At 40.2% G+C, this 23,096-nt stretch overlaps 1 protein-coding gene and 1 pseudogene across 1 annotated transcript in view; both read right to left on the bottom strand.

Annotated features, from left to right (window-relative positions):
* Positions 1 to 680: 680 nt before the first annotated feature.
* Positions 681 to 1,832, bottom strand: LOC122490984 (annotated as a pseudogene).
* A 15,985-nt stretch (positions 1,833 to 17,817) lies between these two features.
* CASR (calcium sensing receptor) overlaps positions 17,818 to 23,096 on the bottom strand; it is a 31,530-nt gene continuing 26,251 nt past the window's right edge. The window contains exons 5-6 of the mRNA XM_043594310.1: positions 22,061 to 22,184; positions 17,818 to 20,777 (exon numbers count right to left, since the gene is read on the bottom strand). Coding sequence (XP_043450245.1) covers positions 19,264 to 20,777; positions 22,061 to 22,184 — 1,638 coding nt within the window. The 3' untranslated portion in view covers positions 17,818 to 19,263. The remainder of the gene's footprint in view (positions 20,778 to 22,060; positions 22,185 to 23,096) is intronic.

Raw genomic sequence — 23,096 nt, 5'->3', positions numbered from 1 at the left:
AATTTTCAGTGCAGGTTAACGATGTCACATGTTTTACAATTTAGTGAAATCAAATAGAGGCTTATCAGAGTCCCTAATGTTCTGGCTTAATCTAAGAGTTAACTTTGTAGTATTTAGAGCAAGAGATATTTTCTCTGGCTATCCTGCAAAAATCACATTTCTCATTACTGGATTTGTGATAAGGATTGGACAGAGAATACTGCAGGCTATACTATCTGGTAAATTCTCAGTGGGCAATTTCACTTTCAAGCTTTTTCACCTGATTTGGTTGGCCAACTGTCAGGGAACTTTAATTATTTAAACATAAGTTACCTAATGCTTTATAGGGAGGAGATCTGGAAGAGAGACAGAAATAGCCGTGGATAAATATGAGAGTTAGAGAGACAGACAAATAGAATGGATAACTGCTTTTCTAGGGAGCTCTGAATTCAGTCCCAGATCTTCTTTGGTATCTAAGCGGCCTGGGGTAAGGCCCCTGATTCCTCATGAGCCCCAAGGGTGATAATAGTCTCTAGTGACTTCCCAGGTGGGACAGGCTCACGAGAGATGATGTGACTGAATGCTGCAAGGGCCCTGGCTCACTGTGCTCACTCAATGTTCCCAGCACTGCCCACCCCTCCCCCCCACACACCCCGCCTACCTCCTCTTTTCTGCTGAGGCTCCTTAACAGAGAAATACTTTTATATGGAGAAAGGTCATTTTATAATCCCCGTCTCTTTCCAGAAAAAGTGTGCTGTTTTTTGTTGTTATTTTTCATTTTTAATTTTTTTAAGTGGCAGAAAGATACCCTTTATTGAGCCTCTCCAGTCCTAGTTCTCTTTCTCCTACACAGTCTTGGTTCTCCTGAGATGTCCAGTCCCCTGTTTAGCAATGAGACCCACTTTGCAACCAGCAGGGGTATTTTTGAAGGTGGTATCAGGTTTGACAATGTGCCGGTGGTTGCCACCTCCAAAGGGATGCTCCACAGAGTTCATGGCCTCACCCCGCAGGCGTGCTCAGAAATTTCTCTTTGCCTTATACTTGTGGTAGGCACAGCAACCGAGCTTGTCAGTGCAGTCCCCTCTGGCCACCACGCCGACCACAGCTTTGTTGGCTGAAGAGATGACCTTCTTGGAGCCTAAGCGCAGCTTCATTTGGGTCTCATTGGTCTTGGGGTTGCGGTAGGTGATGACGGCGTCGTTCTTGGAGGTTCTGGCCAGCTTGCCTCTGTCATCAGCTTCTCCTCCAGGCAACATATGATGGTGCTCTCGGGAATGGTGTCCATTGTGAGCACATGGCCAGTGCTGAGCTGGGCCTTCTTGCCGCAGTACGCGAACTAGCCAACGTGGATGCCCCAAGCCGTGAAGAACAGCTCTGTTTCTTATACTCGTAGGGATCCCTGAGGACACACTTGGCAAGGAGTGTGTCACAACCCAGAGCATGGATGACATCCTTCCTGATGCCCTTGATGTAACTGTGTGGCTCAGCAAAGTAGGTGCGCAGCAGGGTCCTTGAGCAGCAGGGACCACTACTATCCTCCAGAAGTTTCAACGCTGCTCTTCATCATGTATGGATTTAAAAGCAGGTAACTTCTTTCTCTCCTTCTCTACAGTTTGAAGATATTTTGTGCAGACTGACCATAACTTAGGATTCCCTATGTTTTATTCTTGGAGCTAGTGTAACCAGTTATATGGTTATCGAGTTGATCATATCTAGGCTCATGGTCTTAGGTGGACAGGGAAGAAGGACAAATACAGGGATTCTTATTCCCTCTCATACTTTGGATCCTGACCATGTGGAAGAATGGATTGAGGAAGTCAAGTCGAGGTCTTACCTGGAACTGGCTGTTCCATGAAGTAAGTGTTAGGTTAGCCATATATATATGTGGCTATATATATATAGTAGAGTTCATGGAAAACTGATGTTCTTTACCAGCAGAAAGGGGAAGTGAGGTTTTTGGAGGGCTTTCCAACTTGGAATTTTCCAGTCTAAGCAGCTGTAAGGCAGTGATCTTCAGGTGTGAGAAGACAAGTCTTGGAATCTCTTTGTGGTAAGAGGAGGAGAAGGACATACAAAGTTTGAAAACCCATATGTGTATATGTGTTTGAAAGACCAAACATAACTACTTTAAATAATATAACTTTCATAAGAGAGGTAGTCTTTTTAATTCTTATTTAATGAGTATGTGAGTAAATAAAGTTTGAGAAACTGCTTTAGGCTGTAAAAGAAGGTGCCAGAGATGTAAACCAAGTTTACCCTAGAGTTAGCTAAGTAGGGAATGAATAGCAGCTTAATTAGCAGAGACATAGAGAGCCAGACCTGAGAGACCATCCAACCCAGCAGTTGCTGAACTATAGCCCTAAGAGCCAAATCCAGGCTGGCTGTTGCATTAAAAAAATTTTTTTTTATTTGAGAGAGAGAGAGAGAGAGAGAGAGAGAGAGAAAGAGATAGGTGCAGAGACAGAATCTCAAGCAGGTTCCACACCCAGCATGGAACCCATGCAGGGCTTGATCTCTCGAATCTGAGTTCATGACCTGAGATGAGATCAAGAGTCAGATGCTTAACTGAGCCACCCAGGCGCCCCAGGCAGGCTGCTGATTTTTTAATGACTTACTATCTAATAATGGTTTTTATGTCCTTAAATGGTTGAAAAAAAATCAAAAGAAGAATAATATTTCATGACATGTGGAAACTATGTGAAATTAAAATCTCAGTGTCCCTAAAGTTTTATTGGAACCCAGCAATGCTCATTCATGTATTCTCATTTGCTGCTTTCATGCTGCAGGGACAGAATTGAGACAATTTATGGCCCAGGAAGCTTAAAACATTTATTATCTGACACTTTACAGTTTCAGGTACACAGCATAATGATTCAACAATTTTATACATTATTTAGTGCTCATTAGGATAAGTGTACTCTTGATGTCGTTTATTTCACTCCCCCCCCCCCCCACTTTCTCTCTGGAAACCATCAGTTTGTTTTCCGTATTTAAAAGCTTTTGTCTCCTTTTTTCTTTGTTCATTTGTTTCTTAAATTCCATATATGAATCATATATTTGTCTAGAAATCATATATTTGTCTTTCTTTGAGTTATTTCCTTTAGCACCATACCCTCTAGATCCATCCATGTTGTTGCAAATAGTAAGACCTCATTCTTTTTTTATGGCTGAGTTATAATACTCTTTTGTGTGAGTGTGTGTGTGTGTGTGTGTGTGTGTGTGTATGTATCACCTCATCTTCATTCATTCATGGATGGATGGACATTGGGTTGCTTCCATATATCTTGGCTATTGTAAATAATGCTGCAGTAAACATAGGGGTGCATATCTTTTTGAATTAGTGTTTTCATTTTCTTTGGGTAAATACCCAGTAGTGGAATTGTGGAATTATTGGATCATATGGTAATTCTATTTTTAATTTTTTGAGGAACCTCCATACTGTTTTCCACAGTGGCCATACCAGTTCGTATTCCCCACCAGCAGTGCACAAGGGTTTCTTTTTCTCTACATCCTCACCAACTTGATATTTCTTGTGTTTCTGATTTTCGCCATTCTGACAGGTGTAAGGTGATATCTTATTGTGGTTTTGATTTGCATTTCCCTGATGAATAGTGATGTTGAGCATCTTTCCATGTGTCTGTTGGCCATCTGTATGTCTTCTTTGGAGAAATGTTTATTCATGTCCTCTGCTCATTTTAATCATATTATTTGTTTTTTTGGGTGTTCAGTTGTATAAGTTCTTTTATATATTTTGTATATTAATCCCTTATCAGATTTCTCATTTGCAAATATCTTCTCTCATTCAGTAGTTTGCCTGTTTGTTTTCTTAATGGTTTCCTTCGCTGTGCAAAAGCTTTATATTTTGGTCTAGTCCCAATAGTTTAATTTTACTTTTGTTTGTTTCCCTTGCCTGAGGAGACATATCTAGAAAAATGTTTCTGTTGACAATATCAAACCCATGTGTCCTTCTAAACATTTTATGGCTTAGTGTCTTGCATTTAGGTCTTTAATTCATTTTGAGTTTATTTTTGTGTAAGAAAGTAGTCCAGTTTCATTCTTTTGCATGCAGCTATCCAGTTTTTCCAGCATCATTTGTTGAAGAGACTATTGTTTCCCTATTGTATATTCTTGCCTCCTTCATTCATAGATTAATTGACCGTAAGTTTGGGTTTATTTCTGGGCTCTCAATTCTGTTCTGTTGATTTATGTGCCTGTTGTTGTGTCAGTACCATGATGTTTTTTGGTTATTACAACTTGTAGTATATCTTGAAATCTGGGATTGTGATACATCCAGCTTTGTTCTTCTTTCTCAAGATTGCTTTGGCTGTTTGAGGTCTTTTGTGGTTCCATACAGATTTTAGTATTATTTGTTCTAGTTCTGTGAAAAATGTTGTTGCATTAAATATGTAGATTGCTTTGGTTAGTATTGACATTTTAACAATATTGCTTCTTCTAATCTGTGAGCATCATATATCTTTCCATTTATTTGTGTCATTTTCTTTTTTTTTTTTTTTAAATTTTTTTTTCAACGTTTATTTATTTTTGGGACAGAGAGAGACAGAGCATGAACGGGGGAGGGGCAGAGAGAGGGAGACACAGAATGGGAAACAGGCTCCAGGCTCCGAGCCATCAACCCAGAGCCTGACGCCGGGCTCGAACTCACGGACCGCGAGATCGTGACCTGGCTGAAGTCGGATGCTTAACCGACTGCGCCACCCAGGCGCCCCATTTGTGTCATTTTCAATTTCCTTCATCAGTGTTATATAGTTTTCAGAGTACAGGTCTTTTAGTTCCTTGGTTAAATTTATTCCTAAGTATTTTATTATTTTTGGTGCAATTTTAAATGGGTTTATTTTCTTATTATGTTTTGCTGCTATGTTTACTAGAAAGCTTCTTAATTTCAAGGTGGAATGGCCTTTTTGTTTTTGATTTTGCCAATAATGTCTAGTTTTATTACATTGTGATTATCTTCAATCTCTTTTTAGATAGTACCCTTCTCTTTCTCCATTGATGTATTGAAGAAACTAGGTCATTTATCCCATGATGTTCCATATCTTGGATTTGGCTACTTGCCTCCTCATATTGTCATTTAACCCATTTTTTGTTTTTTTTATAATTCATGTTTCTGTAAATTGCTGGTTACACCTCAGGCTTGATTAGATTCAAGTTTAGTGTTTTATGCAGTAATACTTCATGGGGATGCTATATACTTCCTATTGCAACAGATCATGAAGTTCTTGTTCCACTTCAGTGATACAGATATTATTCATCGGGTGTAGGTGAGTAAGCTTGATCCTCCATTATAATCTTCATTATCAACCTTTTGTGTAATGGTTTTAGTATCCATTGATACTGTACCTTTGACCTATTATTTCATTACGTATAGCAAAATGATGATTTTCCTGTCATTCTTTTTGCTGGTTTTGGTTGTTGCGGTTCTATTTATTTTTAATAGCTTTATTGAGGTATAATTGATGTATAATAAAATGTACATATTTGAAGCATAAAATGTAATTAGTTTTGACATGTTTATATGCCACTTATGACTATATAATACATTATTAAATATTATATATTAATAACTACATGTTTTCTATGAAGATTTTTTCACCATCAGCTATTTGATTATCCTAAAATACAGTTAGTTCATATAGGGAAAGCCAAGTGAAATGCTTGATTCTTTCCATTAATTTATCAGTTAACAGATGAGTTGATGCCCTGGAAGCTTCCATTGGTAACAATTAAAGTTTTTTTTTTCCAACACTTTTTTTTTCGGGGGGGGGTGGAAGGGTAATATTATGAAGCATGCATTTTTATACATTTGAAATGTTTCTGTCAATTACAGTCACTATCTTTTTATTCATGTTCATGTTGTCCCATCTTAGGCTATTGGGAGCCTCTTTGAGTTGGCTCTTAATATATTTTTGTACAATTTCAGTAGTCTTTGACAGCCTCTTTGCTTTTTGGCACAAAAAGATGTCATAGATTCATCTTGAATATTTTCTACCACAAACCTGGAATCAGACAATTTTCTCAACGTTTATTTATTTTTGGGACAGAAAGAGACAGAGCATGAATGGGGGAGGGGCAGAGAGAGAGGGAGACACAGAATCGGAAACAGGCTCCAGGCTCTGAGCCATCAGCCCAGAGCCTGACGCGGGGCTGGAACTCCCGGACCGTGAGATCGTGACCTGGCTGAAGTCGGACGCTTAACGACTGCGCCACCAAGGCGCCCCTCAGACAATTTTCTAAAGAGTCCTGGTTCCTTTTATTGGGGAATGGTAATTAGAGCTATGAGCTGTTCTTTATGTTTTCATTTTTAGTATTCTAAAATGATATATTGGTTTATTACTAATGGTATACATTATTGAATTAATATTTTTTATATTAATTGTTTAAGTTAATAGTGTTTAGGTTTCTTTTTTAAATATCAGAACTAAGTAATAATCTATGGCTATTTAAAGTAACTTTATTATATCTTGCCTATTTACTCATGTAGTCAGATTTTACTTACCACAAAAACTATTTATAAAAGGGCACTGGAGGGGCACCTGGTTGGCTCAGTTGGTTAAGTGTCCGACTGTTGATCTTGTCTCAGGTCATGATCTCAGTTCATGAGATTGAGCACTGTGTCAGGCTCTGTGCTGACAGCATGGAGGTTGCTTAGTATTCTATCTCTTCTTTCTCCGTCCTTCCCCGGCTTGTGCTCGGGTGCCTGTGTGTGTGTGTGCGTGTGTGCTCTCTCTTTCTCTCTCTCAAAATGAATAAATAAACTTAAAAGAAAGAGCACTGGGACAAGTTGGGAGACCTGGGGACTCAGGCTCACTTTATAGGTGGTATGAACTTGAGGGAACCACCAGCTCTCTCTTTTAAGTTTCTTTTATTTAAAAAAATTTTTTTTTCAATGTTTTTAAATTTATTTTTGAGAGAGAGACAGAGACAGAGAGAGAGCAGGGGAGAGGCAGAGAGAGATGGAAACACAGAATTTTAAGCAGACTCCAGACTCTGAGCTGTCAGCACAGAGCCTGACATGGCATTTGAGCTCATTAACTGAGAGATCATGACCTGAGCCAAAGTTGCCACTTAACCAACTAAGCCACCCAGGCAGGACTCCTCTCTTTTAAGTTTCTGACTCCTCTATACCTAGGCAGGGATAGAGGCATTGGCCTATCTCTGTGGACAGCTGATAGTTGTATATGCTATTTGCTATATCACCCATTTGTTGGGCATCAACAATCAGTCTATCCAGATAAGTAAAGGCAGCCAAGAGAGAATGATAAGAATGGCCAGATAAGTTTGAGACATTTGTTCCTTTTCACCTTTTAGATCAAAGAGAGAGGGAGGGGGAGGAGTGAAACAGCAAACCATAGCCATTTCTTATTCTTTTTTTTAATGTCTCATGTGTGTATATATATATATATATATAATTTATTGTCAAATTGGTTTCCATACAACACCCAGTACTCATCCCAACAGGTGCCCTTCTCAATGCGCATCACCCACTTTCTTCTATCCCCCACCCCCCATCAACCCTCAGTTTGTTCTCAGTATTTAAGAGCCTCTTATGGTTTGCCTCCTTCCCTCTCTGTAACTTTTTTCCCCCTTCCCCTCCCCCATGGTCTTCTGTTAAATTTCTCAGGATCCACATATGAGTGAAAACATATGGTATCTGTCTTTCTCTGCCTGACTTATTTCACTTAGCATAATACTCTCCAGCCATTTCTTATTCTGAGTCTCTCAAGCCAAAGTTGTTCTGGTGGAGAAGATGTGATCGTTAAATTGGATTTGAAATTAAAATTTTACTAATACTAGAATTTTTGATAAATAAAAGTGACTGGAAAGAAAGACGGATTCTGCCCAAAATGTTAAGGGATGGGAAAGAAATTTCAGCAAAGCTTGGTCAAAGGCAGTGAAGGATGGGAGAAAAGCAAAACTATTTGAGTTCATAGCCCACTGTGTTCAGAATGTACAATAAACTGGGTGTATTTGGTAACCAGAATGGGAGAAGTTAAATTTTTCTTATGCATCAATATAAGAAACAGAGATTCTCAATAGAAAATTTAGAAGGATTTTCTGTACTTTAAACTTAGAGATTGATAATTTCCTTTACCTACTCATCTCAGGCTTTTCCTGTAATTCAGTTATTCTCTGCTAGGTGGCAGAAGATATCCTGGTTATGCCATCCAGGAGCTCAAATTCGAATTTTCTGGTCAGATTTCATTGTAGATTTTAGCTGTATATTTTTCAAATAAAAAAAAGCAGCATTATTTCAGTATTTTAATAAAAACTTTAAGTATGCTTTAATACGAATAGGAAATGTTGATCAATCATATATATATTTTTTAAATCTAAAAGGTAAACTACATAGAAGTATTTTTCACTGTATTGCTAACTAATCTTGTTCTTATCTCTAGACTGACTAGAATGCTATTTCTTAATTCCCTCTGATTTACTTTTGTAGTAATGTGTCAATAGTAAATGGCTGGCACAGTTCTGAGACTTCATGTAAACAGTATAATTCAAATTTGTTGCAGTTTCCTTCTGGTACTGGTTCTAGGATGTTGGGGTTTAGGAATAATTTTGTGTCTGTCTGTTTTTACTTGTACATAGGTTTCCATTTCTTATTTTCAGAGTTTCACTTTTATCCCTTCTATTGACAAAATCAAGAAATGAAAATCTCTGACCTGCTGAGACCAAAAATCCCCATTCTACCAGGTCACCTTCTTCAATTAGAGGGCAGTAATTTTCCACTGATTCATAGAATGACATCACTTTTTCTTATCAGCTTTCTAACTGGAAACTCATTTAAACTACTTTACATATGAGAGTACTTATCTTGCTACATCCTAGCCACAACTCTGAGTTTCTACAAATAATTGTAGAAAGTTCTATACATTTTAAGACAAAATGTTAAGTTTCTGAACAATAGTTCAACAAATATTTATAAACAGTTTTAAAAAATAAATCACCAGCTTTTTATTACAATGTTTCTAAACATTCAGAAAAATGTCCAATAAATATTCCTATACCAACCACTCATATTAAATAATTAATATTTGCCACATATTTAAATACATCTTTTTTGTGATACATTTTTAAATTGCAGATACTGTGACCATTTACCCCTAAACAGTAGAGTCACATCCCCTAAAATGAGGACATTCTCCTACATAACTGTATCATCACCCCTAAGAAAATTAACAACACTTCCTTAATTTTATCTAATAACCAGTCCATTTTCACATTTCACATTTCTCTCAAATTCAAATTTAACACATTATTTTTCATTGCTATTTAGAATTATTATAATCTAGAAAGGCCTTTAAAATTTTTGAAAGAATAATGATACTGTTTTTAAAAAGTTTATTTGGAGAGAGAGAGAGAGAGCACCAGTGGGGGGTGGAGGCAGAGAGAGAGAGAGAGGGAGAGAGAGAATCCCAAGCAGGCTCTGCATTGTCAGTGTGGAGCCCGATGTGGGGCTTGAACTAATGAACCATGACATCATGACCTAAGCTGAACTCAAGAGTCAGATGCTTAACCAACTGAGCCACCCAGGTTCCCCTAATGATACTGACTTTTTGAAGAGATCAGGATAATTGTCTTATAGAATGTCCAATATTTTGCATTTGTCTGGCTTTTCCTTATAGTGTCATTTGATTCTAAGAGAATATTGTCAAATTAATTTTATGGCAACCAGTTCCTACTACCATGTGAAAGTTTTCAGAAGTTGCAGTAGTTTAAAGCCACAAAATGTTTGTACTGACTCTTTTATAGTTCTGGAAGACTTGCAACCCGAGAATGTCAGAGCAGGAAAGCCCACCCCCACTGACACATTAGAAAAGGGGAACATAGAAATCTATTGCTGCTATAACAAGTTACCACAAATACAGTGGCTTAAAACAGCACAGATTTGTTATCTTATAGTTCTGGAAGCCAGAAGTCCAAAATCAAGCTGTTAGCAAGACTGCATTCCTTTATGAAGACTAAGGGAAACTTTGTTCCTCACTTTTTCCGGCTTTTGCAGGCCATCTGCATTCTTTGGCTTATAGTCCCTTCCTTCATCTTCAAAGCCAGCAGTATAAAATCTTTAGATCTCTCTCTGGCCCTGACCCTGACTTTCCTGCTTCCCTCTTCTGCTTATAAAGACTACTGTGATTACACTGGGCCCATATGAATATAATCCAGGATACTCTTCCTATTTCAAGGTCATCTGATTAGAATCTTAGTTGCATATGCAACCTAATTCTTTCTTGCCATGTAACACAACACATTCAGAGGTTCTGGGGATTAGGATGATGATTCCATTATTCTGCCTATGACAGGAAGTGACTTGACAAGTTACTCTCAAGAGTCTTTTTTTTTTTTAATGGTTAATTTTTTTTTTGAGAGAGAGAGACAGAGTGTGAGTGGGTGAGAGGCAGAGAGAGAGGGAGACACAGAATCCGAAGCTGGCTCCAGGCTCTGAGCTATCAGCACAGAGCCTGATGCAGGGCTTGAACTCATGAACTGCGAGATCATGGCCTAAGCTGAAGTTGGACGCTCAACTGACTGAACCACCCAGGCCTCTTTTCAATACACTGCAACCTTATATGTTTGTTTTGCATTGGAATTGAGTAAAAGGTGATCCTATGTTGAACCTTCTTTAATAGAGTTTAATAAAAGAGGCATTGGAAGGATTTTATGACAAAATTATATTCTTATAACCATGTGGATACACAGCTGGCTTTTTCCCCACTTCCTCTTTTTGAAAAATTTTCTTTAAATTCAAGTTAGTTAACATATAGTGTATTTGTTTCAGGAGCAGAATTTAGTGATTCCTCACTTACATATAACACCCAGTGCTCATCCCAACAAGTGCCCTTTTTAATGCCCATCACACAGCTAGCTCATCGCCCCTACCCACATAGTGTTTGTGTATCTTATAAATCTGATGTCAGATCATTTCATTTGCTAGTTTTATTTTGATAAGGAAGGTAAATGTTTTAACTATGATCGGAGAATCTAAAGGCTTAAATCTTATAATTCAACTCAACCTCTTACATTCTAATTTTCTTCTTCTGTCACTTCAAGTTAGACTGAAAGAATCCATAAACATTGGTGGCTCACACATACCTCCTTCTGGATTATGTTTAAATCAGAACTGAAGTGGATCATGCTGTCGACATGCAGACTCATGTAGTGTTAAGAGTGGTGTTGGAGTGGTGTAGGGCAACTCAGCATCCACAGGGCTCTTTGGGTGCTGACCTCTTATTCTGATAATTAAAAAATTTTTTTAATTTATTTTTGAGAAGGAGAGCGGACACAGGAGGGGGAAGGGCAGAGAGAGGGAGGACAGAGGATCTGAAGTGGGTTATGTGCTGACACTAGAGAGTCCGATGTGGGGCTCAAACTCATGAACTGTGAGATCACCACCCGAGCCTAAGTTGGATGCTCAACCGAGTGAACCACCCAGGTGCCCCTCCTATGATAATTTTTATAAGTGCTAATGCAATAGAAATTTTGTTTCTGGCTCAAATATTTTTATCAAAATTAAGAAAATCAGAGTCATTGAGGTCTCATTAAATACAGTAAAATCCTACTAGTGTTGGTGGGTTATTCTGAAATAGCAAATGAAAATTGTTGGGTATTATTGATCAGATCAGGTAGGGAAATCTAGGAAAGGGAAAATGAAGTTTTAGTTAGTAGAGTGAAATGTTTTAAGTTAGTGAATTTTGGGGAGAAGACAAAATAAGAAGGAAGAAACTAAAGAATCTTGGGTATACAACAGTTTGTTGAGCCAAGAAAATATCTGGAGTTGAACCAGGTATATTAGGGGCTTTGGTTTAAGTGTGAAATCTCTACTCTCAGCTTCCCTGATTATGAGGCCTACTCTGTAAATTAATGATACTATAATGGGAAAATCCACAACCTCCACCTTGGGGGAAGGTCTGGAAGAAGTTTGGGAGGGGCTTGTGCAGTAGACCAAGGAAGTGATTTTGAGGGCATGGTCTTGGATTCCAAGTAACAGTGACTATATAAGCTTGGGAGTTCAAGAATGTCTTGGAAACCTCAACTATGTTGAATGTCCCACCAAAGTGGTTTTGCCAGGGGAAGTAAACTAGTGTTTTTGTGTGTCCACATTAGGTCATTTATTCTGCCCAGTGGCCATTGCTATCTGGGAAGGAACCTTAAGATGATGGGAACTTAGAACTTGTTCTTTGGTGTGTTCTTAGATCCTGACCAAAAGGGCCGCCTGCATGGGAAAACAGAGAAACTAGAGATACTGCAGGATGTTTGGGAATGAGGAGAGTGCATCACTCACATTAAGGAATCTTCAGGAAAGAGGTCCCCAGCAATGGAAGAGGGTCTCTAAGGAACATATGAAAGTACTAATGAGCAGGAGTCATCTGTAAACGTGTGCTGGGTATCAGTCAGTATGGGTATGGGTATCCCAGTTTACTTTTTCTTCCTCTCTGTGCCCCATCCTTGGAGAGGATTGCCACATGTGTAGGGAAGCAAGGGCACCTGTGGGATAAATAAGGAAATGGCTGACCACAACCCCTTCCCTGAGTATTGGCTTCTCTGTCTGCAGGAGGCCTGAGCTGAGGGGAAAGGGAAAGAGACTAAATTAAACCAAGTTTGACTGTAATAAGAAACTGGACATTTGAATTACTGATTAGGACCTCGTGTCACCTAACAGCTATCAGAAAAGTCATACCCAAGTTTTCCACTTAGGGAAAGGAGAACTCGCTCACGGAGCAGATTTAGATGGATAGGGACAGAGAAATAAAGTTATTTTAGGATTATATCCCATGATTTTTGCTTTTCTGATATGATTATTACAGTTGTGAAAGTTAAAGGCATAGATGTCTGGTGCCTTAATTAGGATGCTGGGGGGAGAAGGGAAGGGTCAAGAGACTGGAAAGGAGGAGAGATTGAAGGTTGCTAATAATATTCTGTTTTATATTTGGGTTAAAATTTACTTACCACATTTATATAACAAAGAAAGTGATTTTTAAAATTATTCTTTGAATGCTTTACCTTCCACATTATTTAATATTAAATATTAAATAAATCACTTAATATTGGCCAGGATGTAGGGAAATGGATTAACACTCTCCATAGCTTATCCAATCAAGAATTCTGATGGATTTACATCAAGACCCTACAAATGATTTTTTCTAATCTACTTCCCACTATAATCTTGGCCTTATTAGTCCTTAAATCATAGCTATAACACCTCAGGTAAGGCTGTGTTCTTTCTCGTTCCATCCCTCCCTCCCTTCCTCATTTTAATGATGTTATATAGCATTGCAAAAAAAAGAGAAGCAAACAGATGATACTATTTTCCTTCCCTATATTTTCTCTTCCTTTTCAATGAAACCTCATTCATATTATTCTGTGAGGTCACACTATTCTGTGTCCTACTATCCCCCTTAACATTACTTCTAGACTTGATTATGTGTTTTGACATAGTACACACACTTTTCATATCTGTTGTTTATGGGCTCTCCCACAATGGGATTATAGTGTAATTTCCTTAGCCATCCCCTGGATGTTGTGCATCTGGATTTTTTCTTGTTTGTATCACAGAACCTCAACAGTGTATAAGTGATCCCTTGGTGCAGTCTCCAGGCATGTGGCTCAGGTGGGTTCTCATGTAGCTGGAATATGTTGCTGCTAATTAATTTTGTTTCCTGTTGGATTATTTCCTTGGGAGTGTATACATAAAAGAGAAACTATTGGCACAGAGGCTGATAAGGATCTGTTTAAACACTTTTAAACCTTTTGCCCAAGGACAATATAGAAATGAACCAGCCCACAGTTAGTTTATCTAAGGATAGATCATAATAGATGACATCAGAAGATCCAGGCTGTCTTTCATCAGCTTCCAAGACCTTTTTCATATAGTTCAGGGAATTACTTCTTGAACTTTGTTGTCTTATTTTTATTTTCCAACTAAAATTTTAGCTGTTTGGCAGACTTTCAGGTTCTTTTTGAGTGTTTGATGGACGGACTTCTCTTGTGAAAATGAGGCCAGTCAAATCACTGAAATTCTATTGTGTGATTTTTTTTTTTTTTGGCTGATTAATTCTTTTTTATTTTTTGGATGCTTTTTAACATTTTCTATTGTGGAAATTTAAGAAACTTACAAAAATAATGTGGCACCTGGGTGTCTCAGTCAGTTAAGTGTCTGACCCTTGATTGGCTCATTCATAATCTCACGGTTCATGTAATTGAGTCCTGTGTTGGGATCTGTGCTCACAGCGCAGAGCCTGCTTGTGCTTCTCTCTTTCCCTCTCTTTCTGCCCCGCTCTAAAAAAAAAAAAAAAAAAAAAAGAAGAAGAAGAAATAGAAAAATGGAGTTCCATGTACCCATTACTCAGCTTCACCAACCATTAACTTTCTGTTGTTCTTTCTTCTCTTTCTCCTTGTATACTTATTGCCTCCTCATGTTGTGATATTTTAAAGCAAATCCCAGACATTGTATGATTTCACCCATAAATACTTCAGTGTAAATCTCATCTTATTAAATGACCACGGTGCACATGGCAAAGCAAACGGGGTAAAATGTTATCAATAAGCAAATTTGGGTAGAAAGGATATATGTGTTCTTTGTACTACTTATTTTTGTAAATTTTCTGTAAGTTTGAGATTATTTCTAAGGAAAAAGTAAAAAAATGACACCCAACCAAACAAAAAACATGAACATAATAATATCACAGCTGATGATCCAAGGAATAGTTTTTCTTGTTTTACTATAAATCATGCTCTTGGAAATAAATTAAGGGAGAAAACTCAGATAAATACTAAAAAGAAAATAATAACCAGTCACAATTCTAACACCCAGACACAATCACTATTAATGATTATGTATTTTTCTTATGTACTAATGATTATGTATTTTTCTTCAGTCTACACACAAACATATGCCTGTCATTAAAAAAGTCAAATAGTACTAATGAGCTTATAACCAAACACATAATTCCGTACTCATCCTCTCAAGTACTTGCTCCTGCTTGCTCTCTCTTATCTGCTAGCAGGCTCTAATGGCAAAGTGCCAGCTGCAGCTCTGTTTTCAGCATAGTACTTTCTTATCTACCACAGCTGTTAAGATGAAAGGGTATCATATTTTGCTTGCTTTTACTCAGGAGAAAGTGTTTTTCATTTTGTGTTTGATCTTAAAAATGCTTGTTTGTGGGGCAGTGTATACTGCAGATTGGTTCATCCATCATCCACTTTGGCCTCCTTCTAGCATGTCTTCCTATACTCTATAGGCTGGACAGCAAAAGCCACATTTCCAGACCCCATTGCAGCTTGGATTTTGCACATGGCCAGTGGGAGGCTTGGAAAGTTGATGTGAATGGGGCCAAGTACAGTGGCAGAGGGGTTTGATTCCTCAAGCTACAAGGAAGAGTCTAGCGTCCAGTTCCGTGTACCATGGGTGCTAAGTGGCAGGCAGTGGAAGTAATGAGGTTTTTGCCAGAAGAACCCCATGGAGGGATTAGATATTTCTTCTGACTGCATTGTTCCTGATTGTGTAGCATCCAAGCTTGGATCATCAGAAGTTTATAAGCATCTTGATAACTTATAACAAATCTAGGATGAATTTTATGGTCTCCAACTGAGCCACTTGATAGAAGAAATGACTGAACTCTATGATACTTCAGATTCTAAAAGCAAAACCTCCAAACTTTAGTCATCTGTGGTTCTATGATTTTCCATATTTTCCCCATACTCTTGAAGGTGATACTTTTACAGGAGTTATTTTTTTTTTTTGGCAGATAACCAATTATGGCAGCTAATATTATATTCTCTTTACATAAGAAACCAAGACAAATAAATTTGGACATTAACTACCTCATCTAAGGACATATTATAGTTTATCTGTTATGATGTTTAGAATCCAACTCCTGGTTTTCCACTGCTCCAATACTCGACCTATTCGTGACTAACAATAAAAAGAGTCCCTAAGAGTCCTGGAACCAATTATAGCTGTAGCAGAACTTTATAGGAGTGGGTAATTTTTATCTAATACAGTTTGTTTATTTGTTTAAAACTTCACTACATGGCAATTTTGTGTCTAACTGCATTCATTTCAATTGGGGGAAATTGGACTTCTCTATGTTTTTCTCCAAAAAGTTGCATTTCAGAGCAATATTATTGCTAAAACCAAAAACCAAAACCCAGAAAGACTAAGCACACAAGGTTTATAGTTCCCCAAACAGATTTGAAGGAATAGAATATTGGTCAGACTTTTTTTCGGGCAGGAGAGAGATGGAGCTAGTTGGTGGGGAGAGCACTAGAGGGAGACCAGGTGGATCTCCGAGAAAGGCGCTGGACTGTTTCCTGAGCTGAAAACACTCAGGAAAGGGGGAGTAGAGTAAAAATGTTGCATTAGTTTCCGTTGCTTCTGTAACAGTACCACAAACTTAGTGGCGTAAAACAACATAAATTTATTATCTTACAGTTCTGGAGACCAGCAGTCCGAAAAGGCTCTTACTGGACTAAAATCAAGGTTTTGACAGGGTTGGTTCCTTCTGGAAGCTCTGGGGAAAATTTGTTTTCTTGCCTTTTCCATCTTCTAGAAGCCTCCATGTCTCTTGGTTCATGGTTCCTTTCCCTATTTTAAAAGCAGCAATAATCTCTGGAGTCTTTCTCACATCACATCATCCTTACACTGATTCTCCGCTTCCTTCTTCCACTTCTGAGGAGCTGGTGATTACATTGTGCCCACCTGGACAATCCAAAATGATCTCCTTACCAAGGTCAGCTGATTGGCAGCCTTAATCCCATCTGCAGCCTTAACTCACTCTTGCCACGTAACGTAACCATCATAGGTTCTGGAGATTAGGATGTGGGCATCTTTGGGGGGCTGTTATTCAGTCTTTGACAAATGTCTGTACAGATTTGGAGACACATGCCCTGTTTTCCCCCTGGCACCTTGGAAGCTAGTCTCTATGAATTCTCCATACCATCATGGGGAGGCAGCAGTTAAGTAGAGGCCGGGAGGGAGGGGCCTGAGAGCTGCCTGGCAGTTCCTAGGCTCCAGTGTTCTCTATTCATGAGAGAGCTGGCAAGCCTGAGAGGGCCCTAGCAGTTGGGACAAAGTGACACAGCTGTGAAAATCACTGTGGATCCCATGACCGGGGACCATATGGGGATGGGAGGCCTCATAGGATGCCAATGTGGAGGCATAACAATTACTGAGGGCCAGATCAGAATGTTCTCAGAGATGTCAATAGGAGCTGCTGATGTTTGAGGAACCCCACCCCCCTTTACACTAAAAGCTCTCATGGAAGGGGTAAGGAAGAAACCTCTGAACTGATGCCCAGAAATCTGAACCAATTCAGAAAACTCTGAAGTTCCTGAGAAAACCCCAGTTTGACTAAGATGGAAGTTTCTGTCACTAGGCTGAATGGGAATTTGAGATAGAAACTAAGTTGTTAGAGAAAAATAAAGTTCACGTTTTACACTCCTGAATCTGTGCTGAGAGTTGTGCTGCAACATATAAATGAAGATAATGATGTTGAGTCCAACATTCTCAGATTTAATTGCTATATTTTGGCTTTGGCTTAAGAGCAGCATTTAGAGTGATCTGAGAAACTACTGCCAGACCGGTGACATTCTTCTCTTGGCGTTGTGATCATAGAGGCAGAGCATGGGGGCCTCTGGGGGGGTCTGATTGACTTTCTGGGTTTGTTGCCATGAGCAAGTGTTACTAGGGCTGATCAGAGTTCTTGGGGTTATTATGAAGAACGTTTGTGTCATCAGTGGGCTTGTCATTAAAATCTGAATGGTAAACAAAGTTTATTTTATATTTTAATGAAGTGAAAAAAATAATTACAGTATCAGTAATAATATTAACTAATATTTATTGATTGCTTACTATATGCTAGGCACCATGCTAAAGTACTTTACATACATCATCTCATTTAATTCACATAAGCGCTCTGAGGGGAAAGAATGATTATTACCTCTATTTTAGAGACAAAGAAGCTGGGGCTTAGTGAAGTTAAGGTTCCCTGCCTGTGGTCACCCAACTTGTAAGTGACTGGCTTGAACCCAGGTCTCTCTGTCTCCAGAGCCTGAATGCTCAGAAATATGCCATTTAACCACTTTAACCACCTATGGGCAGATTCCCACTGCTGGAGGGATTTTAGGTATGGCATTTGGCAGGGAGAGTGCCAGGCTAATGTCCTGTGAGAGCTCTCATGGAACACTTTCTTACCACAGCAACTGGTAGGGGCTAATGACTGGGAGCTTGTTTTCCACAGAGTCAGCTGTGGATCTGGCTTCGGGAAGCTTTAGGGATAGGGATTGGGGGAACTTATGGATCCCTGGGGCTTACTTGGGCTTAGCTCATGGAGGTGAGGGTGGTGGGGTAGGCAAGGATAGGCAAGGAGCTCAATAATACTGCCTTATATTAACCAGACTGACATTTTTTCAGTTTATATTGTCCATGAACTATTATAACATTATTATAACAGAAGCATTTTCTTAGAGATAAAGCTACATATAGCAATATTAATTACAGATACAGCTCATTGGATTCATGCAGTTCCTTCCCAACAATTTGAGGTGATTCTTGTGATCCTGGAATCTAAACATGGCATCACTATGACATTCTCCACCAGACATGTTGGTGTAGGAGGGATGCTAACCTTCTAGATGTCACATGATAGCAGCAGCAAGTAGGAGACCAAATATCTTATGGTTTTCATAAATAGGAGGGGACATGTTCACCTTATGCTCTTGAACACTTGAAGTTCTCTTCCCATTGTCAAGGTGCTGGGAAGCACTGATGATGTTCTGTCTTTCAGACTCTTAACTCTAGTGGTGGCCAGTCTGAACTTTTTTCACTCTGCACACTTTTGTGTCTGGGCCAGGCTGTCTGCAATGTTCAGGGCAGGCATTTCAGTGTTAAGAAAAAAAGAAGGGAATAGGTGGGTTACTAAAGTCTTGGTTTTATATCTGGGTGGTTGGATGGGATAAAATGGAGGATGAGAACAGAGGAAGAGACATGAACAGCAAATCTGACTATGGTGATCTCAACACTCTGACATCTCCAACCACAGAAGGACACGGTTCTTTTTTTTTTTTTTTCTTTTTAATTTTAGAGGGAACATTAGTCAATTCACTGTTATTTAAAGCAGTGCAACTGAATTTGAGGTGTTTGGCATGTCTTATTCCTCCTTCCACACACAGGGGAAAGGAGTCTGAGGGGATTCCTCATCCCTGTCAGAGAACATGATCCCAGGAATCCTCTCTGGATCCTCCCTGGACTGGCCACCTTCTTCCATTTTATGAATGCAGTATATTTTCTGTGACAGTGCTGCCACCACCACTGATGACAAAGCTTTGTGAACTGGACACTACAAGTGCTGGGGACATCTCTTCAGGGTCCTCCATCTCTGGTCGGAAGTCCCCGTCTACAGGCCCTTGAAGACCTCTCTCCTGGGCACTCAGTTCTGAGTCTGTCTCCCCGCACTGTAGTGGGAGTAATGCCTGGTGTCTGGTGAGGGTCTCATTGCTTTTCTGGGCCTCCAGGGAGTTCTGGTGCATAGAATTCCTGTGAGCCATGGCACTCTTCTGAGGCTCATCAAAGCTCAGTGAGAAGGTGACTGTGCCACTGCCGAAGATGACTTTCTGCTTGCATCTGGGCTGTGGCTGTGGCTGTGGCTGCTGCTGTAGGGACGAGGGCTGCTGTGGCTGCGGCTGCTGCTCTTGTTGGGTCAGGGCCAGTGGCTGCTGCTGCTTTTGCCTCTCGGGCTGTGGGAAGGGGTCTTCACTGTTGCTCTTACTGCTGATGGAGGAAGAGGGTGTGGATCCCGTGGAGCCCCCAAGGCTGCTGGACCGCTTGCGAGAGACGTTGCTGCGGCGCAGCGTGGCCCGGGCTGCTACTTTGAAAGCATGGGCAGCAGTGCTGCAGCGCACCTCCTCGATGGTGTTACGTGATGGCTTGAAGAGGATGATGTAGACCTTGTTGAAGAAGATGCAGGCCAGCAAGCCAAAGCTGGCTGCCAGGATGGCGATCACTTCCACGGCAGAGACAAACTTGCCATAGGTGCTGGCGTAGGCTGGGATGAAGGAGATCCAGACGATGAAGAAGATGAGCATGCTGAAGGTGATGAACTTGGCTTCATTGAAATTCTCTGGCAGCTTCCGGGACTTGAAGGCAAAGAAGAAGCAGATGGCAGCCAGTAGGCACGTGTAGCCAATTAAGAAGCCCAGTGCCATTAGCGAGCCCTCGTGGCATGTGATAAAGATGATCTCATCCTCCAGCTCGTGGTTGCGGTAGCTCGAGGGTGGTGCAGTGTAGAGCCAGATCACACAGATGACAATCTGCATGAAGGTGCAGAGGAAGACCAGCAGGAACTGCAGGTTGAGCCCCCACCACTTGCGGTGGAAGCTCGTGGGGATCTTGGCCTCAAACACCAGGAGGACACGGTTGGTTTTCACTAGGATGCATGATATGCAGAGCACGAAGCTGATGCCAAAGGCTGGCTGGCGCAGGCGGCATGTCCAGTCCTGGGGCTCACCAATGAAGAACAGGGAGCTGGAGAAGCAGCAGAGCAAGGAGAAGAGGAGGAGGTAGGAGAGCTCTCGATTGGTAGCCTTGACAATGGGTGTGTTACGGAACTTGAGGAAGACACCCAGCACGAAGGCTGTCAGGAAAATGCCCAGCACAGCAAAGAGAGTGAGTGCAATCCCAAAGGGCTCCGTCCAGGACAGAAACTCAATCTCCTTGGCAATGCAAGAAGTGTGGTTCTCATTGGACCAGAAGTCATCGGGGCACTTGTCACAGGCACTTGCATCTGTAAAATGTTTCAGGGAAGAGTTAGTCACTGTGGGGCATAGACTAAGACCTATGAGTGTAAACGTGTTGGTAAGGGTATACAGATTATTGGATGTGGTCACTTTAAACTTTCTTTGTTAGTGAAATGATCGAACTCTGACTTATGTTTATTAACATACTTATTTAATTTCATGTATTTTTAATAGTTCTGTTATTTTTTTCCTTTGTACATGGTGGGGGGTGGTGCTACCCCTATTAGCACTACTTGCTGATGGTCTTTAGCAGAGAATGATCAATCTTGCTGGGCAGATGGCTGGCTGCCTACATACCAGGGGTCTAGCATAGTTTACCAACTTCTCACAGTATTCACACTCAGCCTGATTCATTTTGGATATATGGATGGACTTTGTGGACATGTCAGAGCAGACTTCCTCTTAGATCAAGGCAGAATATCCCACACAAACGACCTGTGCCTTCCTCACTCCACATTCATGGCTTTCCAATGAGGGAGGCTGCAGACGCATTCAGTCAGTAGACATTTATTAAGGCCCTACTATGTCCCAAACACCCTGCAGTTTGGGGGAGTTAAAGGAACTTGGGCTTTCAGTCAGAGATATGGATGGGAATCCTGGCTCTTCTGTTTACTAGCTGTTTGGTCAGGCTCCTTAACCTCTCTGAGCCTCAGTTTCAATCATCTATGCAAAGAAAGCAATAATCCCATTATTGTGGTAAGGATGAAATGAGATAATAACAGTAATAATAACAATTATAGTTAATATGTATAAAGCATCTCCAAATGCCAGTTAAGGTTTTTACTTAACATTTATCTAGAACTTAGCATGTGCTATAACAGTATTAACTCATTTAATTCCCCCAACTCTGTAAAATAGGTCTATTATTATTCCCACCATGTAGATGAAGAAACTGAGGTACAGGAAATCGTAAGTAAGACAGCAAATACAATGCCAGGCACCCAACAGGCAATATATTGGCCTATTAATTGTGTAGTGTGGAACAGACAGAACTTTGTCTATTTAGGGCTACTGAGCTGTAAGAAAAGGGATATAATATTGGAGAGTGGCATCAAAGTAAAACGAAAGATGTGTAACCTTTTATGGTATTATAAGGCATCCAATATTTCTTTTCTATCCCCCTCAATGCCCAGCCCAACGTGACTCTCAGACATACCTTGTTACATGAGAAATTGTGCGAAGTACCTCCTCAGCCTACCCCTTCCAGGGACTTGGCTGACCCCAGTGCTCCAAAGTGAACTGAGCACTGCAGGAGGGCATGTTCCTTTACCTGTTTCATCACTGTACTCCCCATCAGGACATTCCACACACTCAAAGCAGCAGGTGGGCTCCCCCTCAATGATTCCTTTCCTGGTCCCTGCCAGGCAGTCTCGACTGCAGTTGGAGAAAGGTACCTAGAGAACCGAGAGCACAAAAGTGAAGGGCTCCAGCTGTGGGATCAGTCTCCCCTTTTGACACAAGCACGGAAGAGGAGTTTGTGCACAAGAACCAGTACAACAGACTTCAGACTCATTCCAGACAGAGGAAGCCCCAGAGATCCTTGTTCTTATTATCAATGAAAGGGAGGTGGGAAAAAAAAAAAAAAAGAAAGGGAGAGGTGTCACACACACGCACACACACACACACACACACACACACATCCATGGGAGTCTGGGAAGATTAATTGTTGCCACTCTACACAGTGACCAAAATCCTCCTTAAATAACCCCCCATTCCATTCCCTCCAAGTCCCAGAATGGGACATCTGTTTGCTTTCCATGGAAACAAGAGTTTAAGGCAAGCTAAAAGATGCAGGGACACAGGTCTACATACATATAGAGGGATAATCACGAAGGGAGATGCTGAGATGAGAGGAAATTTGTTTAGAAAATGGGATTCTGAACTTTGCAGTGAATTGCAATTCCTGCAACTTTATTTTAGGCTTTATAGGGTGACTTCTGAGATCCTTGAACCACTCAGCAAGGCAGGCAGGACAGGCATAGAGGAGCCAAAAGTAAATGGATCAGAAAAATATGTCAGGTAACTACTACCCAAAAGAAATCTGCAATAGTGATATTAATTTCAGGTAACATAGATTTTATTTATTTATTTCATTAGTGGACTTCAGGTGCATGGAATTTGATTAATCCTAATCCTTGTTTTCCCATCATTACTTGTTCATATTTCAATCACTTTTAGCCAGTCATTTTTAATGACTACCCCAAAACAAAAGCTAGGACTAGAACAGTAACCTGCACTTAACTGTATGCTTTCCTCTAACCCCTTGCTTCCTTCCCTACTATATATTCATACCTGAGATGACCACC

This window comes from Prionailurus bengalensis, chromosome C2, assembly GCF_016509475.1.
Source record: "Prionailurus bengalensis isolate Pbe53 chromosome C2, Fcat_Pben_1.1_paternal_pri, whole genome shotgun sequence".
Lineage (NCBI taxonomy): Eukaryota > Metazoa > Chordata > Mammalia > Carnivora > Felidae > Prionailurus > Prionailurus bengalensis.
The sequence above is the reverse complement of the archived record's forward strand: the minus strand, read 5'-3'. Positions and strand labels throughout refer to the sequence as shown.